Source organism: Bos grunniens, chromosome X, assembly GCF_055505025.1.
Source record: "Bos grunniens cultivar Pamir isolate PY7600 chromosome X, Bosgru_T2T1.0, whole genome shotgun sequence".
In the NCBI taxonomy this organism is placed as follows: Eukaryota; Metazoa; Chordata; class Mammalia; order Artiodactyla; family Bovidae; genus Bos; species Bos grunniens.
This window is the reverse complement of record NC_141194.1, coordinates 37625832-37650549: the sequence shown is the minus strand read 5'-3', so window position 1 is coordinate 37650549 and position 24718 is coordinate 37625832. Positions and strand designations below refer to the sequence as shown.

The 24718-nt window shown below is 40.4% G+C and overlaps 1 protein-coding gene and 1 pseudogene across 2 annotated transcripts in view; both read left to right on the top strand.

Annotated features, from left to right (window-relative positions):
• Nucleotides 1–1421: 1421 nt before the first annotated feature.
• Nucleotides 1422–24718, top strand: part of RPGR (retinitis pigmentosa GTPase regulator) — a 307056-nt gene continuing 283759 nt past the window's right edge. Inside the window, exons 1-3 of one of the 2 annotated variants that reach the window (XM_086387653.1) lie at nt 1422–1631; nt 5332–5611; nt 8394–8474. In XM_086387653.1, the coding sequence (XP_086243779.1) occupies nt 8417–8474 (58 nt within the window). In that variant the 5' untranslated portion in view covers nt 1422–1631; nt 5332–5611; nt 8394–8416. The remainder of the gene's footprint in view (nt 1632–5331; nt 5612–8393; nt 8475–24718) is intronic. The other variant, XM_086387652.1, reaches the window with a different exon arrangement.
• On the top strand, nt 5620–7519 carry LOC147340159 (prostaglandin E synthase 3 pseudogene; annotated as a pseudogene).

Here is a 24718-nt window from a genome sequence, read left to right as displayed (position 1 = left end):
ACATTTGGACGGCCCACCAGGCCATCTGAGATGGAAGTGGCCCAGTAGTCGTGTCCTTGGAACAAGCTGGCCTTGTCTGTGCCAGTAACAGACTGTGACAGGTGGCCGGAGATACAGCTGGAGGGATGGTTAGGAACACGGGAGCTCAAACAGACACCCCCAGTCCTTGCCACCACAGGCGCTCCATGCTTTCTTGACATTTTGGAAGCCGAATGACAAGGTTCTATGTGAAAGTACCATTCATTCTTCACATAAAATGTATAACAAAAAAAAGTGTTTAAAGTCCCTGAGACTCATGTTCCCCACCCTAACAAGTACAGACCAGCTCACACTCAGGAAAGAACTGTTTTAGGGTCAAAAATTAAGGTTGGAAAGCAATTCAGAAGTTCCTCAAAACGTTAAACACAGAGTTACCATATGACCCAGTGGTTCCACTCCCAAGAGAAATGAAAACATGTCCACACAAAAGCCTGCCCATGAATGTTCACAGCACCCCAATGTCCATCCCTTGTGAAGAGATAAACGTAATGTAGCACATTCATACAATGGAAAATTATTTGGTCACACACACACACAAAACAACGAAGCACTGATATTTGCTGTAATATGTTTGAGCCTTGAAAATATGCTAAGAAGCCAGACACAAAAGACCACATACTGAATGTTCCATTTATAGGCAATGTCCAGAATAGACAGATCCATAAAGACAGAAATAGATTAGTTTGCAGGGGGGCAACAGGAATGAGGAGTGACTGTTGATGAGTAGGGGGTTTCTTTGGGGAGTGACAAAAATGCTCTGGAATTAGATTGTGGTGATGGCTGCATAATTTTGTGAATATACTAAAAACCACTTAATTGGACACTTTAAAAGGGTGAATTTTATAGCACATGAATTATATCCCAATAAAAAAGCAATGTACACTCCACCCAGATTTCCTGTGGCTGGTTTGCAGAGGAACACACAGTACAGATTCTGTGGGAGATTTTGCTGGATTCCTAAGAGACTCTGCAGTCAAAACAGTGACATTCTCACAGTCTAACCTAATTGTGGATGATGCTAAGGATGCCTTTTGTGAAAGAATGAAAAACAAAGTCAATAAAGCTCGAAGAAAGCCTGCCAAGGTCAGTTGCAGGAGTAATTATTACCGCCAGTGGGTTCTACATGGTCCCAGGTCAGTGAGGTCACTGTGTAAATAGGACCCAAATATGAGGAAGAGGAGAACTTGCTTAAGGTAATGACCAACCATGACAGAGAGCTAAGTGGGCATAGAGGGGAGTGGAGAGGAGTGTGGGTGCAGGTGGAAAAAAAGATTAGGGACAGATTGGCAATGTTTCTCTTATAAACGAAGATCTTGCAGAGTGATTTTCTACTCTGGTTGCTTATTTGCATCACCTGGAGAACTTAAACACTAACAACAAAGCCTTCACTGCCTGTGCCCAATCCCAGGTAGCCTGAATCATTTGATTTGGAGTGAGGGCGTGGCAGTTTTCAAAGTTTTCCAGGTGGTCTTAATGGGAATCAAGAGCTCAAACCACAACATGCTCAAACCCACCCTCAGAAAGGCGCTTTCACCTCCACTTTCACGGTCCCTGGGTGGCACAAGAAAAGGATACTGAAGACGTCAAACCCAGTGAGTATTCTTATCCAAAAAGATCTTTCCTGTGCATAATTACTCTGCAGAGGGTTCGACCCAACTGGGACAACGCTGAGCATCATAGATAATTTCATGAGTTAATATAAATACAATATTCACATATGGCACCCATGAACTCAACTAAGTCACCATTTCACGGTTTGTCTGAAGCTTTTTGGGGGTCAAGATTCTTGAAATCTTGGGCTATTCTAGCAAAAAATAATTTATTTAAATGTAAAGATAAATAAGAGTATTAAGTAATGTAATTAATGGGTAAATCACCATAGTTCATAACTAGAGCCTTGCTACTCAAAATGTGGTCTGTGATATAATAGGGTGACAAACATTCCAGTTTTCCCAGGACTGAAGGGTTTCCTTTAACTCTGGATTTTTATTGGTAAAACCCAGACTAGTTGGCCACCATATCGGTGAACCAGCAGCACAGCTATCAGCTGGGAGAGCTGATTGAAAGTGCATAACCTCAGGCCTCACACCAAGCCTGTGTTAACAGGATCCCCAGGGGATTCAGAAGCACAGTAATGTCTGTCAGTTTGTCATGGATTGAATTGTGTCCCCCAAAATGATATGGTGAAGTCCTCACCCCTTTACCTCAGAATGTGACTTTATTTGGAAATAGTGTTGTTGCAGATGTAATTATTTAAGAGGAGGTCATACTGGAGTAGTGTGGCCCTTAGTCCGATATGACTGGTGTCCTTAAAAGAAGAAAAGACCCAGGAAGAGGGCCACGTGAAGACACAGACACACACACAGGGTAAAGGCCATGAGACTGATTGAATGATGTAGCTGCAAGCCAAAAGTGCCAAGGATTGATTGTTACCACTAGAAGCTAGGAAGAGGAAAACAAGGATTCTACCTGGTCTCAGAGGAAGCCTGGCCCTCCTAACACTTTGATTTCAGACTTCTGGCCTTCAGAACTGGGAGAAAATAAGTTTTCTGCAATTATTTTAATTGTACTTTGTTACCACAGCCAAAGGAAATTAATCCATGTCAAAGATTCACTGATCTCGTTCCTCAAAATATGACCACAGCTACCACATCACGTAGCAGTTCGCTGTTAGGTATACACCCCCAAGAATTGAAAGCAGGGATTCAAACAAAAACATGTACATGGGTGTTCACAGCAGCGCTAGTCACATTAATTGTAGGGTGGAGACAACCTAAACAAATGTCCATCAACTAAGGAATGGATAAACAAAATGTGATAAATCCATACAATGGAATATTATTCAGTCATAAAAAGGAATGAAGTACTGACACATGCTACCATATGAATGAATCTTGGAAACTTTATACTGAGTGAAAGAAGCCACACAAATACCACACATTGTACTCATTTTTGTGAACTGTCCAGAATAGGCAAATCCATAGAGACAGAAAGCAGATTAATGGTCTCCCAGGGGCTGGGGCAGGAGGGAATGGGAAGTGATTGCTTAATAGTCCAGTATTTCCTCCTGAGATGATGAAAAAGTTCTGGAGCTAGAGAGTGATGATGACAACATTGTGAATATCCTTAATGCCACTGAGTTGTATACTTTTAAATGGTTAACATGGTAAATTTTATGTATATTTTGTCACACATGCAAATAACATATAACCACAGCAAGTCCAAAGGTCCTGTGGCCTACTACATTCGAAGAACTGACAGAAGGTCAGCAAGGCTCAATAGCAGGGGCAAAGATGGTGTGCAGGAGGCTGGAGAGAGGTCAGCCCATTCAGGTCCTGTTAGATGATGATAAGAATTTTAATATTTTGCTTAAAAACAAGAGGAGCTTTTGATTTGTTATTTGTCTTAAATGGAGCAAGTACTTCAAGGCAAACCAGACTGCCACCAAAGCACCTACCTGCTCCCTGCTCCTACTGTCACCCCCAATGTGTTGTTCCCACAGCAACCAGAGTGATCTTGTTCAAACACAAAGCACATCATGTCACTTTCTCACTTAAAGCCCTCCAGTGGCTTCCCATCATTGCCCAAAGAATCAAATTCCGACTCTTTACCCTGACTTAGAAAGCATATACGAGCTGACTCCAACTTCATCTCCCACGGCTCACCCTTTACCCCTGTGCTTCAGTTGCTCTGCCTTCTTCTGGCCCTTCAATCAGACTTCATTTTGCCTGAAAGCCTTCACAGTGGCTGGTCCTATCTTTAGAATGCTTTGCCCCTTAAACTCTGAATAGCTGGTCCCTCCCTTCCTGTCATTTAGATCTCAGTATAGATGTCACCTCCTTGGAGAGGCTATTTCAGATGGAAATAGCCACCCAGTCAAAAATAGCCCCCTAGTCGCTATATGTTCCAATTCTCTGCATCACACTTACCTAACATTTTCTTATTTGTGCACTTGTTTTGTTGTCTGCCTCTCCCACTAAGCTCCACCAAGCAGGTAATTTTGTCTGTCTTCAGTTCAGTTCAGTCATTCAGTCGTGTCCAACTCTTTGTGAGCACACCAGGCTTCCCTGTCCATCACCAACTCCCAGAGTTCACTCAGACTCACATCCATCGAGTCAGTGATGCCATCCAGCCATCTCATCCTCTGTCGTCCCCTTCTCCTCCTGCCCCCAATCCCTCCCAGCATCAGGGTCTTTTCCAATGAGTCAACTCTTCATATGAGGTGGCCAAAGTATTGGAGTTTCAGCATCAGTCCTTCCAATGAACACCTGGGACTGGTCTCCTTTAGGATGGACTGGTTGGATCTCCTTGCAGTCCAAGGGACACTCAAGAGTCTTCTCCAACACCACAATTCAAAAGCATCAATTCTTCGGCTCTCAGCTTTCTTCACAGTCCAACTCTCACATCCATACATGACTACTGGAAAAACCATAGCCTTGAATAGACGGACCTTTGTTGGCAAAGTAATATCTCTGCTTTTGAATATGCTATCTAGGTTGGTCATAACTTTCCTTCCAAGGAGTAAGTGTCTTAATTTCATGGCTGCAGTCACCATCTGCAGTGATTTTGGAGCCCAGAAAAATAAAGTCAGCCACTGTTTCCACTGTTTCCCCATCTATTTCCCATGAAGTGATGGGACCAGATGCCATGATCTTCGTTTTCTAAATGTTGAGCTTGAAGCCAACTTTTTCACTCTCCTCTTTCACTTTCATCAAGAGGCTTTGTAGTTCCTCTTCATTTTCTGCCATAAGGGTGGTGTCATCTGCGTATCTGAGGTTATTGATATTTCTCCCAGCAATCTTGATTCCAGCTTGTGCTTCTTCCAGCCCAACGTTTCTCATGATGCACTTTGTATATAAGTTAAATAAGCTTATTCACTGCCATATCCCTAATACCTAGATACAGTAGCAATTCAAAAAACATACTGAGTAGATGGGTGGTACATAGTAGCCAGTGAATAGACAATTGTTGACTGATAGAAGAAGGATGCAGTAATTGAAATAGACATCGAAGAAAGAAGAGGATAGTGGTAGTCTTTGAGCAGTGGAAGACCCAGAGGAGGAAAGGATGCAGAAATGTCGGTTGGAGGAGGATCTTGCTCAGGCCAAATTTGACTCTCTTGTTTAGGCAGTATGGGAGTGACGTGATCTGACCCATGTTTTAGCAGTTATTTCCCAAGGAAATTTGGGAAGCAGTATGCAGAAGTGGAGGTTGCAGAAGAGAGAGACTAGAAACAGGAAGAGAGGGGCTTCCCTGGTAGCTCGGTGGTAAACAATCTGTCTGCCAATGCAGGAGATAAGGGTTCGATCCCTGGTCCAGGAAGAATCTCTCACATGCCATGGAACAACTGAGCCCGTGCTACAGAGCCCAGGAACCTCAACTATTGACCCCATGTGCCACAACTACTGAGTCCACACGCCCTAGGGCCTGTGATCCTCAACAAGAGAAGCCACTGCAATGAGAGGCCCACGCACTACAACTAGAGAAAAGCCTGCACAGCGATGAAGACCCACACAGCCTAGATAAATAAAGAAAATTATGTACAAAACAGAAACAAGAAAAGAGTTAGGAGGTAACTGCAATAACCTGATTGGGAGTTGATCAGGGCTGGGCCTTGGGAAGTGGCATGGGGCTGGAGGAGGGGCCGGGGCAGTGCATCTCAACTCTGGCTGTATTAAAATTCACTGAGGAGAAAACCTCCACTTCCAGGCCACTGGAGAGGCTCACCCACCCATTAGTCAGTGCCCCTGCCCTGTTCACGATACAGCCTGCTTCTCCAAAGTGGTACAATCAAAGGAACTATGTCTTCACTGAATTTTGTGTTGAAGACAGTCAAGGTGTTAATGTAAATTTTGAGAACTCCAAACTTACATTCAGTTGTCTTGGAGGAATTGATCATTTTAAACATTTAAATGAAATTGATCTTCTTCACTGTATTGATCCAAATAATTCCAAGCATAAAAGAACAGACAGATCAATTTTATATTGTTTATGAAAAGGAGAATCTGGCCAGTCATGGCCAAGGTTAACAAAAGAGAGGGCAAAGCTTAATTGGTTTAGTGTGAACTTCAGTAATTGGAAAGACTGGGAACGTGATTCAGTGGCAGACATGTCTAATTTTAATCATTTCTCTGAGATGATGAACAACATGGGTGGTGATGAGAATGTAGATTTACCAGAAGTAGATGGAGCAGGTGATGATTCACAAGACAGTGATGAAAAAAAAGTGCCAGATCTGGAGTAAGGAATGTTGTCATCACTGGATTTTGAGAAAGAAAAATAACTTCTCTGCAAGATTCTGTAATTGAGAGAATTCCTGAGTTGATAGCTCTAAAGGCAGATACTATATTTGCCTCCTATAACCCATTTTTCAACCTGTCTGCTTTTTTAAAGGCTTCACTAAGGGTTGATATATAACATTGTACTGGGCAATTTGGGGGCATCCCTGGTGACTCAGTTGGTGAAGCATCTGCCTGCAATGCAGGAGACCGGGGTTCGATCCCTGGATCAGGAAGATCCCCTGGAGGAGGGTGTGGGAACCCACTCCAGTATTCTTGCCTGGAGAATCCCATGGACAGAAGATCCTGGCAGCAGTCCATGAGGTCGAAAGAGTCAGACACAACTGAGTGACTAAACCTCCACCACCAGTTTTTCCATAGTGCTGTTGAGGTCCTAGGCAATTGATAAAGCAGTTGTGATAAATAAAAACATTTCACCAAAGTCTCCTTTACTTCACAACCTAGATACTGACATGATAGGAAGCACTTAGCTTAGGGAAAGGAACTAAATTTTAGATTTTAGAACATGGACTCAAAGTGGCTGAAACAATTGGTTGATACTTTAACCTAGTAACATGTTGTTCCTCTGGTATATCTTTCAGAATTATTCCACTAAAGTTTTATTTTTCAAAAAATTTGCTTCACATTATTGTGCATAAGTGATCATTTGTCAGTGTTCCAGATGTATCTTGGCTAAAACTAGCGAATGCTGTAACTTGATGGTTTTGAAGCCTGTGGTTTGGTATTGCTTGATACTTAAACGTCTACGTTTCTTAGCACAGAGGATGGAGAAAGGATGTACATTGTTGCTTTAAAGTCTGTACATTAAGACCAAATTTGTATTTGCACTGTCATTATGACAAATGAGTGGGAAAAATGTTAAAGCACTATTGGATTTTTTTCATTCCTCTTTCCTTTTTTTTTTTTTGATTCAGCTTGTACCTGGGCTGAAAACCTCAATCTATGTTCATGGCAGTGGGGAATTTTTTCTTAAATGTCTACATTCTTTCTAATAAACTGTTGGAAGACTTCTTGGCTATCCTTTCAAGTGTCTGGTTTACTGTAATTTCATGTATTGCCATTTACTAGAATGGAGTTTTTATTTTTACTTGAGGAAGAATTTGAGAATATTCCTCTGAAAAAGAAAAGCTTGCTGTAATGTCACAGAAAACCTTTTAAAAATGAATCTGTAATAGAAAATTGTAGATACACTTTGCAACAGTTGGAAAAGAAAGCGTGATTTGATTGAAATAAAACTAAATGTGTTGTCCTCCTCTAAAAATTCACTGGGAAGCTTTTAGACTTGTGGGTACCTGGTCTCCATCCCCCAGAGATTCTGATTAGCTCAGTCTTTGGTGGGGCCCCAGCAATCATTATTTTTTAAATAATGTTTAAAAAATTAAACATTAAAAATTAAAATCCCTATATGTTCTAGCTGGGATTGAAACCACTGGGACAGGTAAAAGAAATTGTTCAGAAATAGAATAGTTGGCCGTCAAGACTAAGTGGCTTTGGATAATGAAGGAAAAGGAGGAATTGAATATGACTGACTTCTAGTGTGAGTAAACTTGGAGGACGGCTTTTAAAATACCATATAATCTCAATAAATTGTACATCCACACAAGGGACTTGTTTATGGTTGTTAGGAGGTATGTAGATGAAGAACTTTTTTAGTCACAAAGGGACATTTTTGTTATTAAGGAAAAGTATAAAAGTAGAAAAATATGTATGTACTATGATCTGAACCAGGTAAGAACATATAAACAAGAAATTGGAAGAAAATATGTATAAAATTTTCACACTGGTAGCTCTGGGGGTGGGGGCTATAGGTGATTTTATGTCCTATGTTTTGTATTTACTTCTTTTCCTCAAATTTCTAAATGATCATCTATAACAATTATCATAAAAAGATATTTTTATAAAGGAAGCCCTCTACATTAAAGGTTAAAGTATTAAAAATTTTAGGGCTTAGAGGGGGGAAACCTTAACTGTTTTGAGAATTTACTGAAGTGAATGTTGAGCATTTGTCCATTCATCTAAATTTCTGTATTTATTAATATATCTGTGTGTTTCCAGGAGTTCCCACCTGAACACCACAAATGACTTTTACCCTGGGATTCAGAAATGTCTACAGGACAGAGACTGGATCAGCTAAAGGTATGTCTGCGAAAGTCACTCAGGAAAGCACTCAACCAAAGAGAGGAGAGAACTAAGGTTTGTAAATTTAGTCTAAGGAGCTTTAATGTGAGCATCAGAGGGTTGTTCTGAGGACAGCTCAATATATATTATACATGGAATGAATGAGGCTGCTGCTGCTGCTAAGTCACTTTAGTCGTGTCTGACTCTGTGTGACCCCATAGACGGCAGCCCACCAGGCTCCCCCGTCCCTGGGATTCTCCAGGCAAGAATACTGGAGTGGGTTGCCATTTCCTTCTCCAATGCATGAAAGTGAAAAGTGAAAGTGAAGTCACTCATTCGTGTCGGACTCTTAGCGACCCCATGGACGGCAGCCTACCAGGCTCCTCTGTCCATGGGATTTTCCAGGCAAGAGTACTGGAGTGGGGTGCCATTGCCTTCTCCGATGAATGAGGCAAGACTTTATATTTCCTCATTGGGAATTTACCCCTGAGCCTTGGGGGAAAGCAGATGTTCCAAAAATAAAAAAAAAAATAAAAACTACATAAGAAAAAAATTTCATAGAGATATTGAGAGCACAAAGTTTTACAGCCAGTATAGCCTGCTTAACAAAAAATTGCAAGGACAAAGGGTACTGTTCTCATTTCCACAGAATGACAGCCGGATGTCTCAAAACATGGGGTAGAAACATAAGAGACTCAGACAACTTCCCCAAGCAACACACGCTAAAAAGAGGGAAAAGGCCCATGCCACTTTGTAACAGGACTACATCTGTGAAACCGTTCTGGCAGGTCTAAGTAATAGCTAGAAAGACCAGATTTGTAAATACAAGTGCCATCTCCCTTCTCACTGGGAACTTCCTGAGAATATTGGGATAAATTTGAGAGGGGTTGAAGTGCTTCAGTTTTTGTGTTTGTTTGTTTTGGTCTTGGCAACGCATTCAACGTATATTTATAAGATTGCTAATTGCCAAATTCATTATTGGAATAGTGAAAGATGGAGAACAATACGAATATTCACCTGTAGTGTTTTGCCGTTTAGTCATGCATTCTATACAATTTTGAAACATCTGCTATTTGCCAGGTGCTTGTCTAAGCATTAGACATTCAGTGACCAAACCAGGCTCCTGTCCTCAGGGAGCTTATACTCTACTAAGGAAAATGAACAATAACATGAATTTTAGCATATCCATCCTATAGAATGCTATGATATGGTTTTTATATATTATGTATATTTAACTGTATTAAAACAAAAGGTTCATCAAAATATAATACATAATATCTAATCTTTTACTTACAAAGGCAAGTTATAGAAGAGAATTGTAACCTGTGACTATAATAATAAAATGTATTAGAGTTCATAGGAAAAACTCAAGATGAAATATACATGATAAATCTTTGAATGCTATTAGGATGGAATTTCACCCCTGAAAACGCTTGTTTGATTTTTTTACAAGCAGTATTAAACATTTATAATAAAAAAATTAGTTAGTAAAATGAAACACTGTGTACAGAGGCTAAACCTTAGAAATGCTGTTTGTAACATTGCCATTGGGATTTTATGTTTATCCTGTGGCTATTGGACATAGGGAAATGCAGCTAAAGCTTTTGCATACAATGGTGTTTTTTGGATACAAAAATTATAATCATAACTTCAGAATATTTCCTTTACACCTCAACCAAATGGGAATGCAATGTGAAGGAAATAATTTTGGAGGTAAACTATGTGATGATAGCTCCACATGGACAGAACTCTGGTGTTCATCCTGTCTCGAAGACATAAATCTACCCTTGGAGGGACAGAGCAGAGCTACTCTGAGCCATTCTCTTTTATGTATCATTTGTTTATTGCTGAGCTCGAGAAGGATACATCCCTTCTTAAATGGCTTTCTTAGAAATTAAATATCATTGTCCACTGGGTTCAAAAACTATCCCATTGATGGCTTTGCTTTCCACGTTTATGTTGTATTTCCAAAGAAATAATCTAAATATCCAGCAATGGGGGATTTGTTAAATGAACGATATTATTGTACAGTCACTTTTCACTTGAGTCTCAGCTATACTTTTGATGCTCTTCTCTGTATCACAGGTGGTTAGAAACCAGTAAACTCCATTTTGCAGGGTCCCTTTCAGCTTGCATCCCGTTAGGCTTGCTACTGGGAGGCACTGGTGGGGAGACTGTAAGGTAGAAAAGAGAATAGCCTTTTAGTTTGTCTCAGGGGGTCCTCTAGAGGCAGCAACAATGATTACAGGCAACTATGCGTTCCCAAAACATCTGTGGCACTTTTAACAGATTCATAAGGTTTTAGACTCCTAGGTTTCTACTCGGTGATAGCAGTACCTCCAGATGAGGCAGCAGCAGTACCTCTCACAGATCAATATTAAGTGCCACAAGCGCCATCACCCATGTATGGGCTCCAGCCCCAGGCTGCATTTCAGGTTTCAGGTGGCAGCCTTCAGGTTTCCTAGGTAAGACACACTGGCATCAGTCATTTGCAGAACTAGCCAGAACTCTTTCTCTCCCTGTTTCCATGCCCTTGTGCAATGCAAATTTGCAACTTTCCACATAAAAAGCAGAATCTATTTCTCTACTCTTTGAATCTGGGTTGGCCTTGTTCCTTAGAATAGTAGATGGCAGAGAAAAAGGCACTGTGGTAGTCCCAAGCCTAGGCCCCCAAAGGACCCTCTGGCTTCTGCTCTTTCTCTTGGAGCCCCTTGACTGCCATGGAATAAGCCCATGCTGGCCTGCCAGAGAATGACAAACCATGTGGGTCTGAGCCTAGCCAGTCACCTTGTGCCGGCTGAAATCCCCAAACATGCAAAGGAGCCCAGCCAAGATCAGCAAAGCCAGCCCACAGCCAACCATAAATGTATGAGAGCCCTCAACTGAGACTACGGAAGTGCTGAGATGAACCCAGCCTAAATTGTTAGCCACAGAATTTTTCTTAAATTCTGGTTTTACACAAGTAAGTTTGAAGTGGTTTGTCACACAGTGATAGCTCACTAAGACACACCTTTCTCCTTTTTTCTTCTTCAGCACTTTTTATAACTTTATAGCAAAATATTAGCATTAAGTCTATTTCTGCATTAAATGTATCATTAAGTCTGTTTCTGTATTAAATGTATAGAGTGGTTTCTGTTTGCCTGCTGGATACTGACTATTAAAATGCTATGTCCGTAGAATGGAATTCTGTGCAGTCATCAGAGTAATGTTCAAGTCGAATATGTTGACACAGGAAAATTCCTGTAGTATGTTTTTAAGTGAAAATATGAAATTATAGAAAGTACATATAGTATGATGCTAATGTAAAGATAACATATCACATATTAATAGTGATAATTATTACCTCATGTGATCTGATATCTGATCATTTTGTGATTTCTTTCCCTTAACTCTTACGTTTTCTGCATTTACTAAATGTTTTATAAAAGCATGTGTTTCCTTTATAATTAGAAAAAAATTTCATTTTAATTTCCATTATTGAAATATAGTTGATTTACAATGTTGTGTTAATTTCTGCCGTATAGCAAAGTGATTCAGTTATATATATATATATATGTGTGTGTGTGTGTGTGTGTTTTCCTATTCTTTTCCATTATGGTTTAGCACAGGATATTGAATATAGTTCCCTGTGCTGTACAGTAGGACCTTGCTGTTTATGCGTCTAAATCTACTAGTCTGCATCTGCTAATCCCAAACCTCCACTGCATCCCCACCCCTTTGACAACCACAAGTCTGTTCTCCATGTTTGTCAGACTGTTTCTGTTTCATAAATAGATTCCTTTGTGTCCTATTTTAGAGTCCACATATAAGTGACATCATATGATATTTGTCTTTCTCTTTCTGATTTACTTTGCTTAGTATAAAAAGCAACTCTATTTTTAGTTTTTTGAGGAACCTCCATACTGGTTTTCACAGTGGCTGCACCAATTTACATTCCTACCAAGAGTGTGAGAGGGTTCCCTTTTCTCCATAGCCTCTCCAGTGTTGGTTATTTGTAGACATTTTTTTAAAATGTTAATTGAAGTATACTCGATATACAATGTTGTGTTAATTTGCTGTATAGCAAAGTAACTCAGTTATGCACATATATACATTCTTTTTTACATTTTTTCCATTATGATTTATCACAGGATACTCCATATAGTTCCCTGTGCTATGGATTAGGACCTTGTTGTTTATCCATTCTAAATGTAATAGTTTGCATCTACCAATCCCAAACTCTCAGTCCATCCCTCTCCCACTCCCCCCACCAGCAACCACAAGTCTCCGCTCTATGTCTGTGAGTCTCCTTCTGGTTTTGTAGACAGGTTCATTTGTGCCGTATTTTAGATTCCACGTAGAAATGACAGTATATGGTATCTGTCTTTCTCTTTCTGACTGACTTCACTTAGTATGATAATCTCTAGTTGCATCCATGTTGCCGCAAATGGCATTATTTCATTCTTTTGATGGTTCAGTAGTATTCCATTATATATATGGACCACATCTTCTTTATCCATTCCTCTGTCAGTGGACATTTAGGTTGTTTCCTTGTCTTGGCCATTGTAAATAGTGCTGCTATGAACATCGGGGTGCATTTACCTTTTCAAATTGTAGTTTTGTCTGGGTAGATTCCCATGATTGGGATTGCTGGGTCATATGGCAACTGTATTTTTAGTTTTTTGGGATACCTCCATACTGTTTTCCACAGTGACCCCACCAACAGTGTAGGAGGGTTCTTTTTTCTCCACACCCTCTCCAGCATTTTTTATTTGTAGATTTTTTAATGATGACCATTCTGACTGGTGAGGTCATACCTCATGGCACTTGATTTGCATTTCTCTAATAATTAGCAATGTTGAGCATCCTTTCATGTGCCTGTTGGCTATCTGTATGTTTTCTTTGAAGAAACATCTATTTAGGTCTTCTGTCCAGAAATAATCTTAAATTGTTAATTTAAAGGACGTCTGGATTGATATTTGGTTTGGGGGAACCATGGTGTTTTATATAATTCTCTCTTTAGCAATATATACAAAATGACTTTAAAAAAAATAGGTGGCAGGAGAACAGTGTTTTATATCTGCTAACAGTATCCCAAGCTAGGTTGCAGTCACTGTTACTGCCCTGTAATTTCTCATCACACAGTAGCATATGAATTGGAGCATAAACCAATTTTTCTTTCTTTTTAAATCCTTCAAGTCATCTGACAACAAAGCAGCTGCTGAAATATCTTCTTGACATGTATCCTCTACATGTGTCCAGCTCTAGATAATTCACTCAGCAGGTGTATAAATCTTTGATCACTGATAATCTTTTATTAAAAGGATGCTATGCTTCTATACTGACTTTGCTACCTGTGATAAATGCTGTATTTATCCTGTGACATGAAAGATATGATTGATGGAGACATGACTCAGAGGAATTCATTCAAAAAGATAATAGTTCCAGGTATCCAGATTCTGTGCAGTTTTTTTTTATTTTTTATTTTTTTACCATTTTATTCATTTATATCATAACGTTTTTTGACCCTATTCTTAACATCCAGAGATTGATTACTGTTCACTGACTTCAGTAAGAGTATCTTCTACATAATGGTAACTAATGTGTTTTAGTTACATTCATTTATTAGAGGAGTACTTTAATAAAACAATACATAAAAATGAGTATGTTGAAATTCCTTCTATCTAGTTACAGGGGAATAAACTCTAGACATTCAAGCATGCAGATGTTATATAACCCAGGCCAGAGCCCCATCTGGTATAAGTGGCTAAATTTAAGATAAAGACTGGGCCAGCATGGCTGAAACAGAGCAGAATATTGAGCTGATTATCAATGACTAACTTCTAAATTCAGTCAATATACATGACCTCGATCCTAAACTTCCTTTTGTTAGAACTGCCCCCATCACTGAGCTGATGGCTGCCAATGATTGCAGTATATTGTGATCATCATTACAAGTAATTATTGATCAAGCACTGGCATCAGGATTTGAACCCAGTCTCACTTAGGAGCCTGCACTCTTGACAACTGGTTTTGAAGTCAGACTGCCTGGGTTTCCTCCTGGCCTCTGCCACTTACCAGTCTTCACATCTGTGAAATGGGACTATCAATAGTTACTAACTTATTTGGAATAGTTATGGCATAGTGGGTGTTCAGTAAATGTTAGTTGCCATTGTAATAACACTGTGCAGTCTCCTAGTTACAAAAGTTTTGATCTAAAAGGGACCTCAAAGATGATTAAGTTCACTATTTTTCAACTGCAGGTCACAACTTGTTAGTGAATTGTGAAATCAATTTAAGGGCTCACTTCCAGCACTTCATAAACCAAATAAGAGTATAATCAAATGGAAATTATCTAAGTGCATTGCCTGTAGTAAGTGTTGTTTCATGAAACATTTGTTTTGGAGAGAGAGCAGACATGATTGATCCCCTGCTCACATCACCTCAGGTCTCTTGCTGGTTCTGCCCATCCTCCAGTGTCTTTGTGCTTCTCTCCTAAAGAATCTTCCCTGTAGTTTTTCATAAAACTTCCCTTCAGCTACTGGAAACACCAGCAGTTCAGTTCAGTCCCTCAGTCGTATCCAACTCTCTGCGACCCCGTGAATTGCAGCACGCCAGGCCTCCCTGTCCATCACCAATTCCCGGAGTTCACTCAGACTCACGTCCATCGAGTCAGTGATGCCATTCAGCCATCTCATCCTCTGCCGTCCCCTTCTCCTCCTGCCCCCAATCCCTCCCAGCATCAGAGTCTTTTCCAGTGAGTCAACTCTTCCCATGAGGTGGCCAAAGTACTGGAGTTTCAGCTTTAGCATCACTCCTTCCAAAGAAATCCCAGGGCTGATCTCCTTCAGAATGGACTGATTGGATCTCCTTGAAGTCCAAGGGACTCTCAAGAGTCTTCTCCAACACCACAGTTCAAAGGCATCAATTCTTCGGCGCTCAGCCTTCTTCACAGTCCAACTCTCACATCCATACATGACCACAGGAAAAACCATAGTCTTCTGTCTAGTCAAGGCTGTTTCCTGTGGAAACACCATAGCCTAATGTATTTGCATTGTCTATCTGTTGCCACAGAGCAAATTTTTCAAAAACCTAGTGACTTAAAATGACAGCATTCATTATGTTACACGATCTCTGAGGGTCAGGAATCCGGACGTAACTTATCTGGGTGATTCTGGCTCAGGGAGTTTCATAAGATTTAAGTAAAGTTAATAGCTAGGGCTGCAGGATCTGCCTTCAGATTCACTCCTGTGCTTGTTGGCAGGCCTCAGTTCCTTGCTGGCTGTCAGTTAAAGGCCTCAGGTCCTTGTTATTAAGAGTCCATCTCATGGGCCTCTTTATAGGATTGCTCATAAAATGAGACCTTGCTTCCCCCAGAGACAGGGAAGAGAGAGTCCAAGATGGAGGCCACAGTCTTTCATATTTTAATCTGAGAAGTGACATACCATTACTTGTGCTGTATTTCACTGGTTGCAGTGACCAACCATGGGACAGCATAGGTGGAAACTACACAAAGGTGTGAATTGTACAAGGCAGGGATCATTGGAGGCCATCTTTGAGGACTGGCTACCATAGGTACCATGAGCTTCAGTTCCTGGGAGGTTACATCCTGCTGGGGTGGCCTGTAACCAGCTCTCTTGCCTCAGGGCGAGTCAATCTTGGGTGTATTTTATGCTTCAGAGCTTCCCATGAGATTAGGCTGGGGCTGAGACTTCACCTGAAATCTGACCCTTGGTTGATTTCTGCACTTTTCTTGCTCTGCCTCGTCTATTCCCATACCACTTTCTCCCGAAAGCATCTTTGATTAATCACTCACACTTAAATCCTTATCTCAAGGTGTGATTCTGGGAAACCATGGTGTATGTGTGTTTGCAGAATGGGTCAATATAAAACATTTCTTACTGTAAGTCATAGTCAAAAATGCTGAAATTTTTTCAGTTTGATCTATATCCATTCCTTCGTTTTACAACTGAGTAAACTATAGCCCAAGCAGGTAAAGTCATTAACCCAGTATTACCCAACCCTTAGCAGTTAGGTGAGTCCTTAGTTTTATTTATTCCTGTGCTTAGCCCTCTGGCTATAATATCACTTCCATTGGATTGAACTTCAACTCTGCCACTTGATAATTGTGTGACATAAGACAGTTCAGTCCTTCTGGGCTTTAGTCCCCTGATCTGCAACATGAGAGTAATAACAGCTCTGAGTTGTAAAAAAGGTTGGATCAAAATGAAATCAAATTCAGGCTTCACAAAAGTGAAGTGAAGTGAAGTCGCTCAGTGTCCGACTCTTTGCGACCCCATGGATGGTAGCCTACCAGGCTCCTCTCTCCATGGGATTCTCCAGGCAAGAGTACTGGAGTGGGTTGCCATTTCCTTCTCCAGGAGATCTTCCTGACCCAGGGATTGAACCTGGCTCTCCCTCATTCCAGGCAGATGCTTTAACCTCTGAGCCACCAGGGAAGCCCAATTCATTGGCTTTTTCCCTGCAGTTTTTTTTTTTTTTAATTGTGATGAAATACACATAACAATGTACCACCTTAACCATTTTAAGTATAGTTCGTGAGCATGTGGGCATGATCAACTCTTTACAACCCCATGGACTGTAGGCCACCAGGCTCCTCTGCCCATGGGATTTTCCAGGCGAGAATACTAGAGTGGGTTGCCATTTCCTTTCCCAGGGGATCTTCCAAACCCAGGGATTGAATTCACGTCTCCTGCCTTGGCAGGTGGATTCTTTACCTCTGAAGAGCCACGTGGGAAGCCCTCAGTGGTATTAGGCACATTCATATTGTGCAACCATCACCACCATCCATCTAAAGAACTCTACAGCTTTGCAAAAATAAAACTCTATGTCTATTAAACAATAGTTCCCCATCTCCCTCCCTACCTAGCCCCTTGGAATCACCATTCTACTTCCCATCTCCAAGATTTACCACTCATTGGCTTTTTGACCTTGAGCAAACAATGCAAACAATGCATTTTCATTCCCCTCATCTTGAATGAAAAGAATACTTTATAGTGTACGTGTGTGTTAAGTCGCTTCAGTCATGTCTGATTCTTTGCGATGCTATGGACTGTAGCCATCCAGGCTCCTCTGTCCGTGGGATTCTTCAGGCAAGAATACTAGAGTAGGTTGCCATGCCCTTCTCCAGGGGATCTTCCCAACCCAGGGATCAAACTCACGTCTCTTACATATCCTGCATTGACAGGCAGGTTCTTTACCTCTAGCACCACCTGGGAAGCTAGGGAGGTCCCATTCTAGGGCACAGTTTATCAAAATACCTGGTTTATATAATCAACAGCAGGCTTCGCTGGTGGCTCAGATGGGAAAGAATCCACCTGCAATTCGGGAGACTTGGTTTCTATCCCTGGGTTGGGAAGATCCCCTGAAGGAGGGTATGGCAACCCACTCCAGTTTTCTTGCTTGGAGAATCCCATGGACAGAGGAGCCTGGCGAGCTACAGTCCATGGGGTCACAAAGAGTCGGACATGACTGAGCAATTAAGCACACATACAATCAACAGCAGCTGGAATTACTGTCGTGTACATGGAAGTGCTTTGTAAACTATAAAGCACCATAAAAATGTGAGCCATTGTGGTTATTGTTTTAGCACTATAATAGGACCGTATTATTATTAGGACCTGCTTATTCATATAGGGTTATATATCAAAGCATTATGAATTTTTGATCAACCTCATGTCATTATTTTAAAATTAATAGTATCACCAAGCTTGTTTTTATTTTTTTCTTCTGAAAAAAATCGATTTTGCCTTATGGGAAAATTATCAAAAGATCTATTTCTAAATGAGTGATTTAATATTTTAAGTAATTTTTAGGTATGTGGAAAAACATAAAAAGATAAATTATAAATAAATGAGGGGTTTTAGTTCATTGTATGTCACAATCTGGTAATATTTCTGACAGTAAGGGAGAATTTGATGATATTTAGCCTCCAGGGACATTTCTTCTTTGAGGAGAGAAGTGTAGTGAGTTTATAGTCTGTATTAACATGAGTCTGTATCTCCATTTGGAGCTGCTACCACTCTGTCTTGATGGATCAAATATTTCAAAATTTTAAGGAGAAACAGTTAAATGGATCATGTAAACAGAAATTTTAGCAGAAACCAGAAGAAAGGATGTTTTAAAATATAATAACTTGAAGCCTATATTTAGAAAAGAACCTATTTTCACTTGGGTTAGCCTCTCTGTAGATTAAAAGAATGAATTTGCCTACATAGGGAAAAAAATAAAGCCTGATTCTGGCCGAGGGACTGTAAAACTAGTTTTTATTTTAATTTTTTAGTTAAAAAAAAGCAACTGAGTTCATTGAAAACTCTGGCCTTCTCTGTAAAGAAATAAGCACTCATGTACTTTCTTGTGGAAAACAGTATATCTTTTATGAAAGGCAATTTGGCAGTATTCATCAGAATTCCATATGCAGTTTGGACCTGGGAATTCTTCTGGGCATGTACATGTGTGCACTTGTGTGTCACTATTCTGTCAAGTGTTTTTTTGTAGTTGAATAGATTATATAGATAATACAGGATCTCTAAGCAGACTTAGGGAGACTTAGAAAATTTTTACAGGCATCAAAGTCAACATTTACTTACCGTATATGTGCACACACATATATAAGAAAATTTATATGCGAGGTTGTTCATTACAGTGTTTATTTTTTAAATTTTGGTAATAGATGAAAGTTTGAAAGCCATCCAGTGTCTGTCCATTAAGGATTGGTTTAAGAAATTATGATACACCCACATGGTAAAATGCTATGCCATTATGAAAAGACTGAGGTCGCTTTTTATGTGCTGATGTACTACAAATTCTAAAATATATCATTAAATACAAATGTCAAGATGCAATGCAGTACATATGCTAACTTTTATGTAAAAAGGGAAGAAATATTAATATTTATGTTCAAACACTGGTAGGATAAACAAGCAAACAGAATACCCACTTTCTCAAAAGCAGAGATAAAATGCATATGTTCAGTCCTCCCCTTTGCATAAGGAAATGTACCAATAATTGAAAAAATGGCTTCTCAGCATTTGAACTTGTCTCTGAGAGGGTCAGACATCAGTCTCCCAAACCCAGAGGCAAGTGTGAAGCCAAGTGGGCCCCTCAAAGTATTTATATGTCTTCAAAAAAGATGATATGCTAAGGATCGAAAAATGTTGTTTTTGTTCCATCCTCTTTGCAAGTCTTCGGGCACAGGAATGTATTTGGAATATACTGGTTTTTCTCCTCCTTTGGGGACTCAGCCGAAACTGAGGCAGAAAGAGTTTCATTTTTATATCTTCTTATACAATTTTACTATTCACTAGCAGAATACAGAATTGAGCTTATCAGTAGTAACTCCTAAAATTTTCCTGCACGTCTCAACACTTGGGTTATCTGTTACCTTATTTAATAAACCACAATTGAACAATTATTCTTGTCCTTATATTCCCTGCCTCACCTAGCACAGGGCCTCATTTAACAGATGCTCAGTAAATGTTTGCTGAATTAAGCCACCTGTTTTATTTTACATTGATAAAATCACCCACATGCAGATAAAATGTTAAAATGACTTGCATTTTGGTTGTGAAATTAAAATCCAGAACTATGACCTTCCTTTGAAATACGAATTGCTTGTCTCATAAAACCCTTTGTCTATCATTTTGGAAAATATGCTCTTGTACTTTGATTCCCAATCCCTAGATAATTGAGGTAAGACAGTATTCAATGCTGCTGCTGCTAAGCTGCTGCTAAGTCGCTTCAGTCGTGTCTGACTCTGTGTAAACCCATAGACAGCAGCCCACCAGGCTCCCCGTCCTTGGGATTCTCCAGGCAAGAACATTGGAGTGGGTTGCCATTTCCTTCTCCAATGCATGAAAGTGAAAAGTGAAAGTGAAGTCACTCAGTCGTAGCCAACTCCCAGCAACCCCATGGACTGCAGTGCACCAGGCTCCTCTGTCCATGGTATTTTCCAGGCAAGAGTATTGGAGTGGGGTGCCATCGCCTTCTCTGGTATTCAATGCTACCGGAATTTAAACCAGTGGCAAAGACATGTATTAAATGTATTGATTTGGTTTTTTTCCAGCATATATTTAGTCCTCTTTATGTTGTTTCTTTTTCTCCTGATCCAAGTTGGTGGTCAGGATGTAATTTACAAGGTTTCTAAAGTAACTAAATTATTGCCAGCTATTGGACAACTGCCTCTTCAATTTCAAACCTTAGAAAAAAGCTCTACCAAAATACAACTTCCAAATGATATTTGTCTTTCTCTGTCAACTTATTTCACTTAGTAGGATTATCTCTAGATCCAACCATGTTGCTGCAAATGGCATTATTTCATTCTTTTTCATGGCCGAGTAGTATTCTATTGTATATATTGTATGTACCACAGCTTCTTTATCCATTCATCTGTCGATGGACATTTAGGTTGTTTCCATGTCTTGGCTATTGCGAATAGTGCTGCTGTGAACATAGGGATGCAGGCTGGATAGTCTTTCTATAGCTGGAGAATATGATGATTTTAAAACCTACCTGAAAGTTTTTGATTCCTCTCCCCCATCAAAAGATGGAGTCTGCCCCCCTGATTCTTGAACCTGGGTGAGCATTTGTAGTTATGTCAATGACTAGAATGTGGCAGAAATGATCCTGTGTGATTTTGGACCTACATTATGAAAGACTATATCACTTCTACATAACTTTCTCTTTGGGGATGCTCACACCTGAAACCTAATCATCATGTTATAACCAAGGCCAAGCTCCATCATATCAAATACTAGCTTTCTATGTATCACATTGATAAGAGAAAACTGAGTATTTTGCTTAAAACACTATCTCATGGAGTCTGAGAGAATCTCAGAGAAAGAAGACAATACAACTGGTGCTATCTTGAGAGTTGGCAGGTTGGCTTTAAACTGGATCTTTCCATACAGGGGCTTGATTCTGTTTGGGTAAGGATCTTAGGATTGGTGGCCACAAGCTGAGTATTTTGAGGTTAGAGGCTCAAAGACTCTTGGCATGTAAACTCTTCCACTGAAGAGTGGTAAGTCTTTCAAGAAGTTCTTTATGGAAAGAACAGTGATTTTGTCTGCAACTTTTATCTTCCTGGGTAACAGGAAGTTAGGCTAACAATTGCAATGGAATAGCAAAGTCAGTTTATGGAGAAGGCAATGGCACCCCACTCCAGTACTCTTGCCTGGAAAATCCCATGGACGGAGGAGCCTGGAAGGCTGAAGTCCACGGGGTCACTAAGGGTCGGAGACGACCCAGCGACTTCACTTTCACTTTTCACTTTCACACATTGGAGAAGGAAATGGCAACCCACTCCAGTATTCTTGCCTGGAGAATCCCAGGGACGGGGGAGCCTGGCGGGCTGCCGTCTATGGGGTCGCACAGAGTCGGACACGACTGAAGTGACTTAGCAGCAGCAGCAGCAAAGTCAGTTGCATGTAGAAAGTAAGTTGTGTAGGGGTAAATAGTTTCTTTATGGAGAGGAGATGTGTAGCTGTCTGGCCAGTGCCCCAGGTAAAGTCACAGCCTGAAAGCCATCATCAGTCAAGAGACTTGTAAGTGAGTGAGCCATCGGATGATTCTAGCCTGCAGTTACACTGAGTCAAACAGACCTTACCCACATTGCAGATTTGTGAGCAAAATAAATGTTGTTGCTTTAAACCACTGAATTTTTGGATGGTTTACACATACCCAGGCATAACCAGAATGAGGAAATTACCATATCTGAGTCCAACTTTTCTAACATAGGAGTAAACACTCAAGTTTACAGCCCTATTTGCATCTAGGATATAGAGACGGGACCTAAACCCCCTCAATCAGAGGCACCCGTGTGAGACATCTGTTTAGAAGTGAGCAGTCTGATGCTTCCATTTCTTGTGGAGACATGTCTAGCCTCTAGCGGTGGCAACGACAGTAGTTTCTTGGTGGTTGCAAAAGTGAGTTCCTGCCACAGATCTGGCATCAGGATAGCAGCAATGAGGGCTTCCTCTAGGGATCAGTGGCAGTAGTTTACCAAATCTGCTTTGAGGTATAGTTGAAAGTTCTTTTCCTGGACAATTGTGCAGCCCTCCAAGCAACTGGGAGAACTGTGGATGAGTGACTTTTCTGCTTAATAATCAACTTTATCAAGAAAATGGTACAAGACATGGTCACAGGCAAAGGATCCTCAGGAAAGTAGGGGGAAATCTCAGGTTGATTATCTCTTTTCGTTGTTGCTGATGTCTCTGAAAACCTGACTGGTACTGAGTCAGTCCAAGGCATGCATCAATCAAATAGCTAATTATTACCTGTTCTCACTAGGGATAACATACTCATTTGGGGTAAGGTTCTAAGATATGCAGAGGCAGTTGTCATAGAATAATATGCAAAGCTTAAGAAATGCAAAATTTGTGGTGGAAGGTAGTTGCTTCTACCTGAACGTCACAGTTTAAAACAAGATGAGAGCTCATATCAAAGAAAAAGCAGAAATTTGTGGAATTTCTATTATTTTATTCAAAGAATCTCTTATCACTTGTAGCCACTGGGCTGAGATAGCTAAAACAAAACTCAAATTTTGATTCTCAGGCTGTTGTATAAAAACATTGATTTACCAGATATTTTACATAAAAGGTAAATTTCATTGAGAGAGAATGGGATCCCAAGAATGGGAATGGAGGGACTTCCCTGGCAGTCCCGTGGTTAGGATTTTGCCTTCCAATGCAGAGGGTGAAAGTTCGATACCTGGTCAGGGAGCTAAGATCCTATATGCCTCACAGCCAAAAAACCAGAATATAAAACAGAAGCAATATTGTAACAAATTCAATAAAGACTTTAAAAATGGTCCACATTAAAAAAAAAACTCTAAAAAAGAATTGGAATGGAAACAGGTGGGACTCAGGTAACTCAGTACTTGAAACATAGAGTTTTCTTTCCTCTCCTGGTTGATGAGGCTGTTCATTCCTTGAAGAGTCTGTAACAGCCTTGGGAGAGTGTTTGAAAAGGAGAGAAAATTCCTTCTGACTGACGTCTTAGCCCACTCTTTCTGACTGTTGCCACACCTAAGCTAGAATCAAGTCGTGACATGCTCCAGTTGGCAAATTGCGAATTTACTAATGTATATTGGCAAAAGTTGGAATAGGTCCACTGAGTGCTATACTAAGGAAAGCAGAACAAAACACTAGATCAGGCTGAATTCATTATTTAAGAAGCACTTACGAGGAGATTCTGATTTCATTGTGCAGCTTAAGATGCTGGAAGGGGATTCAGTGGTTTGTTCAGCTGGACTCAATTAAGGTGCTTGGAGTACTTGCCTGGAGAATCCTGTGAACAGAGGAGCCAGGCAGGCTGCAGTCCACAGCGTCGCAAAGAGTCAGACATGACTTAAGTGACTTAGCACACACGCACAAGTAAAGGAAGCTGAGATGCTAAAAGTTTCTTAGTATGCTACAGATGAAGGAATCCAAAGATAGAAAGGTAGACATTTTGTAGTGGATTGGTTATACATTACCTATTCACTCATTCTTGGTACTTTACACTTAGAACTTCTGCCATATTTTCTTCCAATAGTGTGCAAAGTGGACTGAACCATACAAACATAAGAAGTGCACCATATTCTCGGTTTAACATTCAATGTTAAATTTAAAAAATGATTAGCAATAACCCAGGACTCATTTTTCTGACCCTTTTCAGACACAAAGTAACTAACACATCCTTTCCAAGAAGAGAATTCACACACTGAAGAAGTGTGCTTCATCAGTGAGTAGACAGCTAATGCCCACTGGTCTTGGAAGGTGGTGGGAAAAGTATTTGACACTGCTTTGCCCCTGGTGGCCACTAGGAGTACCAGTCAGTTGTGGGATGTGTTAAGCCATACCTTGCAAGGTGCAGGAAACTGGCAGTCCCAATCAGTGGGAAATTATAGGTTAGGTCAGTGATTTTTGCCCACTAGAGGATATTTGGCAATGTCTATAGATATTTTGGGTTGCTGCAAATGGGACGGTGCTACTGGCATCCTGGGAGACCAAGGATGCAGCTAAATATCCCATAGCATACAAGACAACCCCCACTTCCCCAACAAAGTATTATCCAGCCACAAACAGCAATAGTCTCAAGGTTGAGAAACTTGGGGTTAGGTATACTTAGAATATATATAAAGCAGAGACATTACTTTGCCAACAAAAAGTCCATACAGTCAAAGCTTTGGTTTTTCTAGTAGTCATGTATGGATGTGAGAGTTGAACCATAAAGAAGGCTGAGTGCCAAAGCGCCAATGCTTTTGAACTATGGTGTTGGAGAAG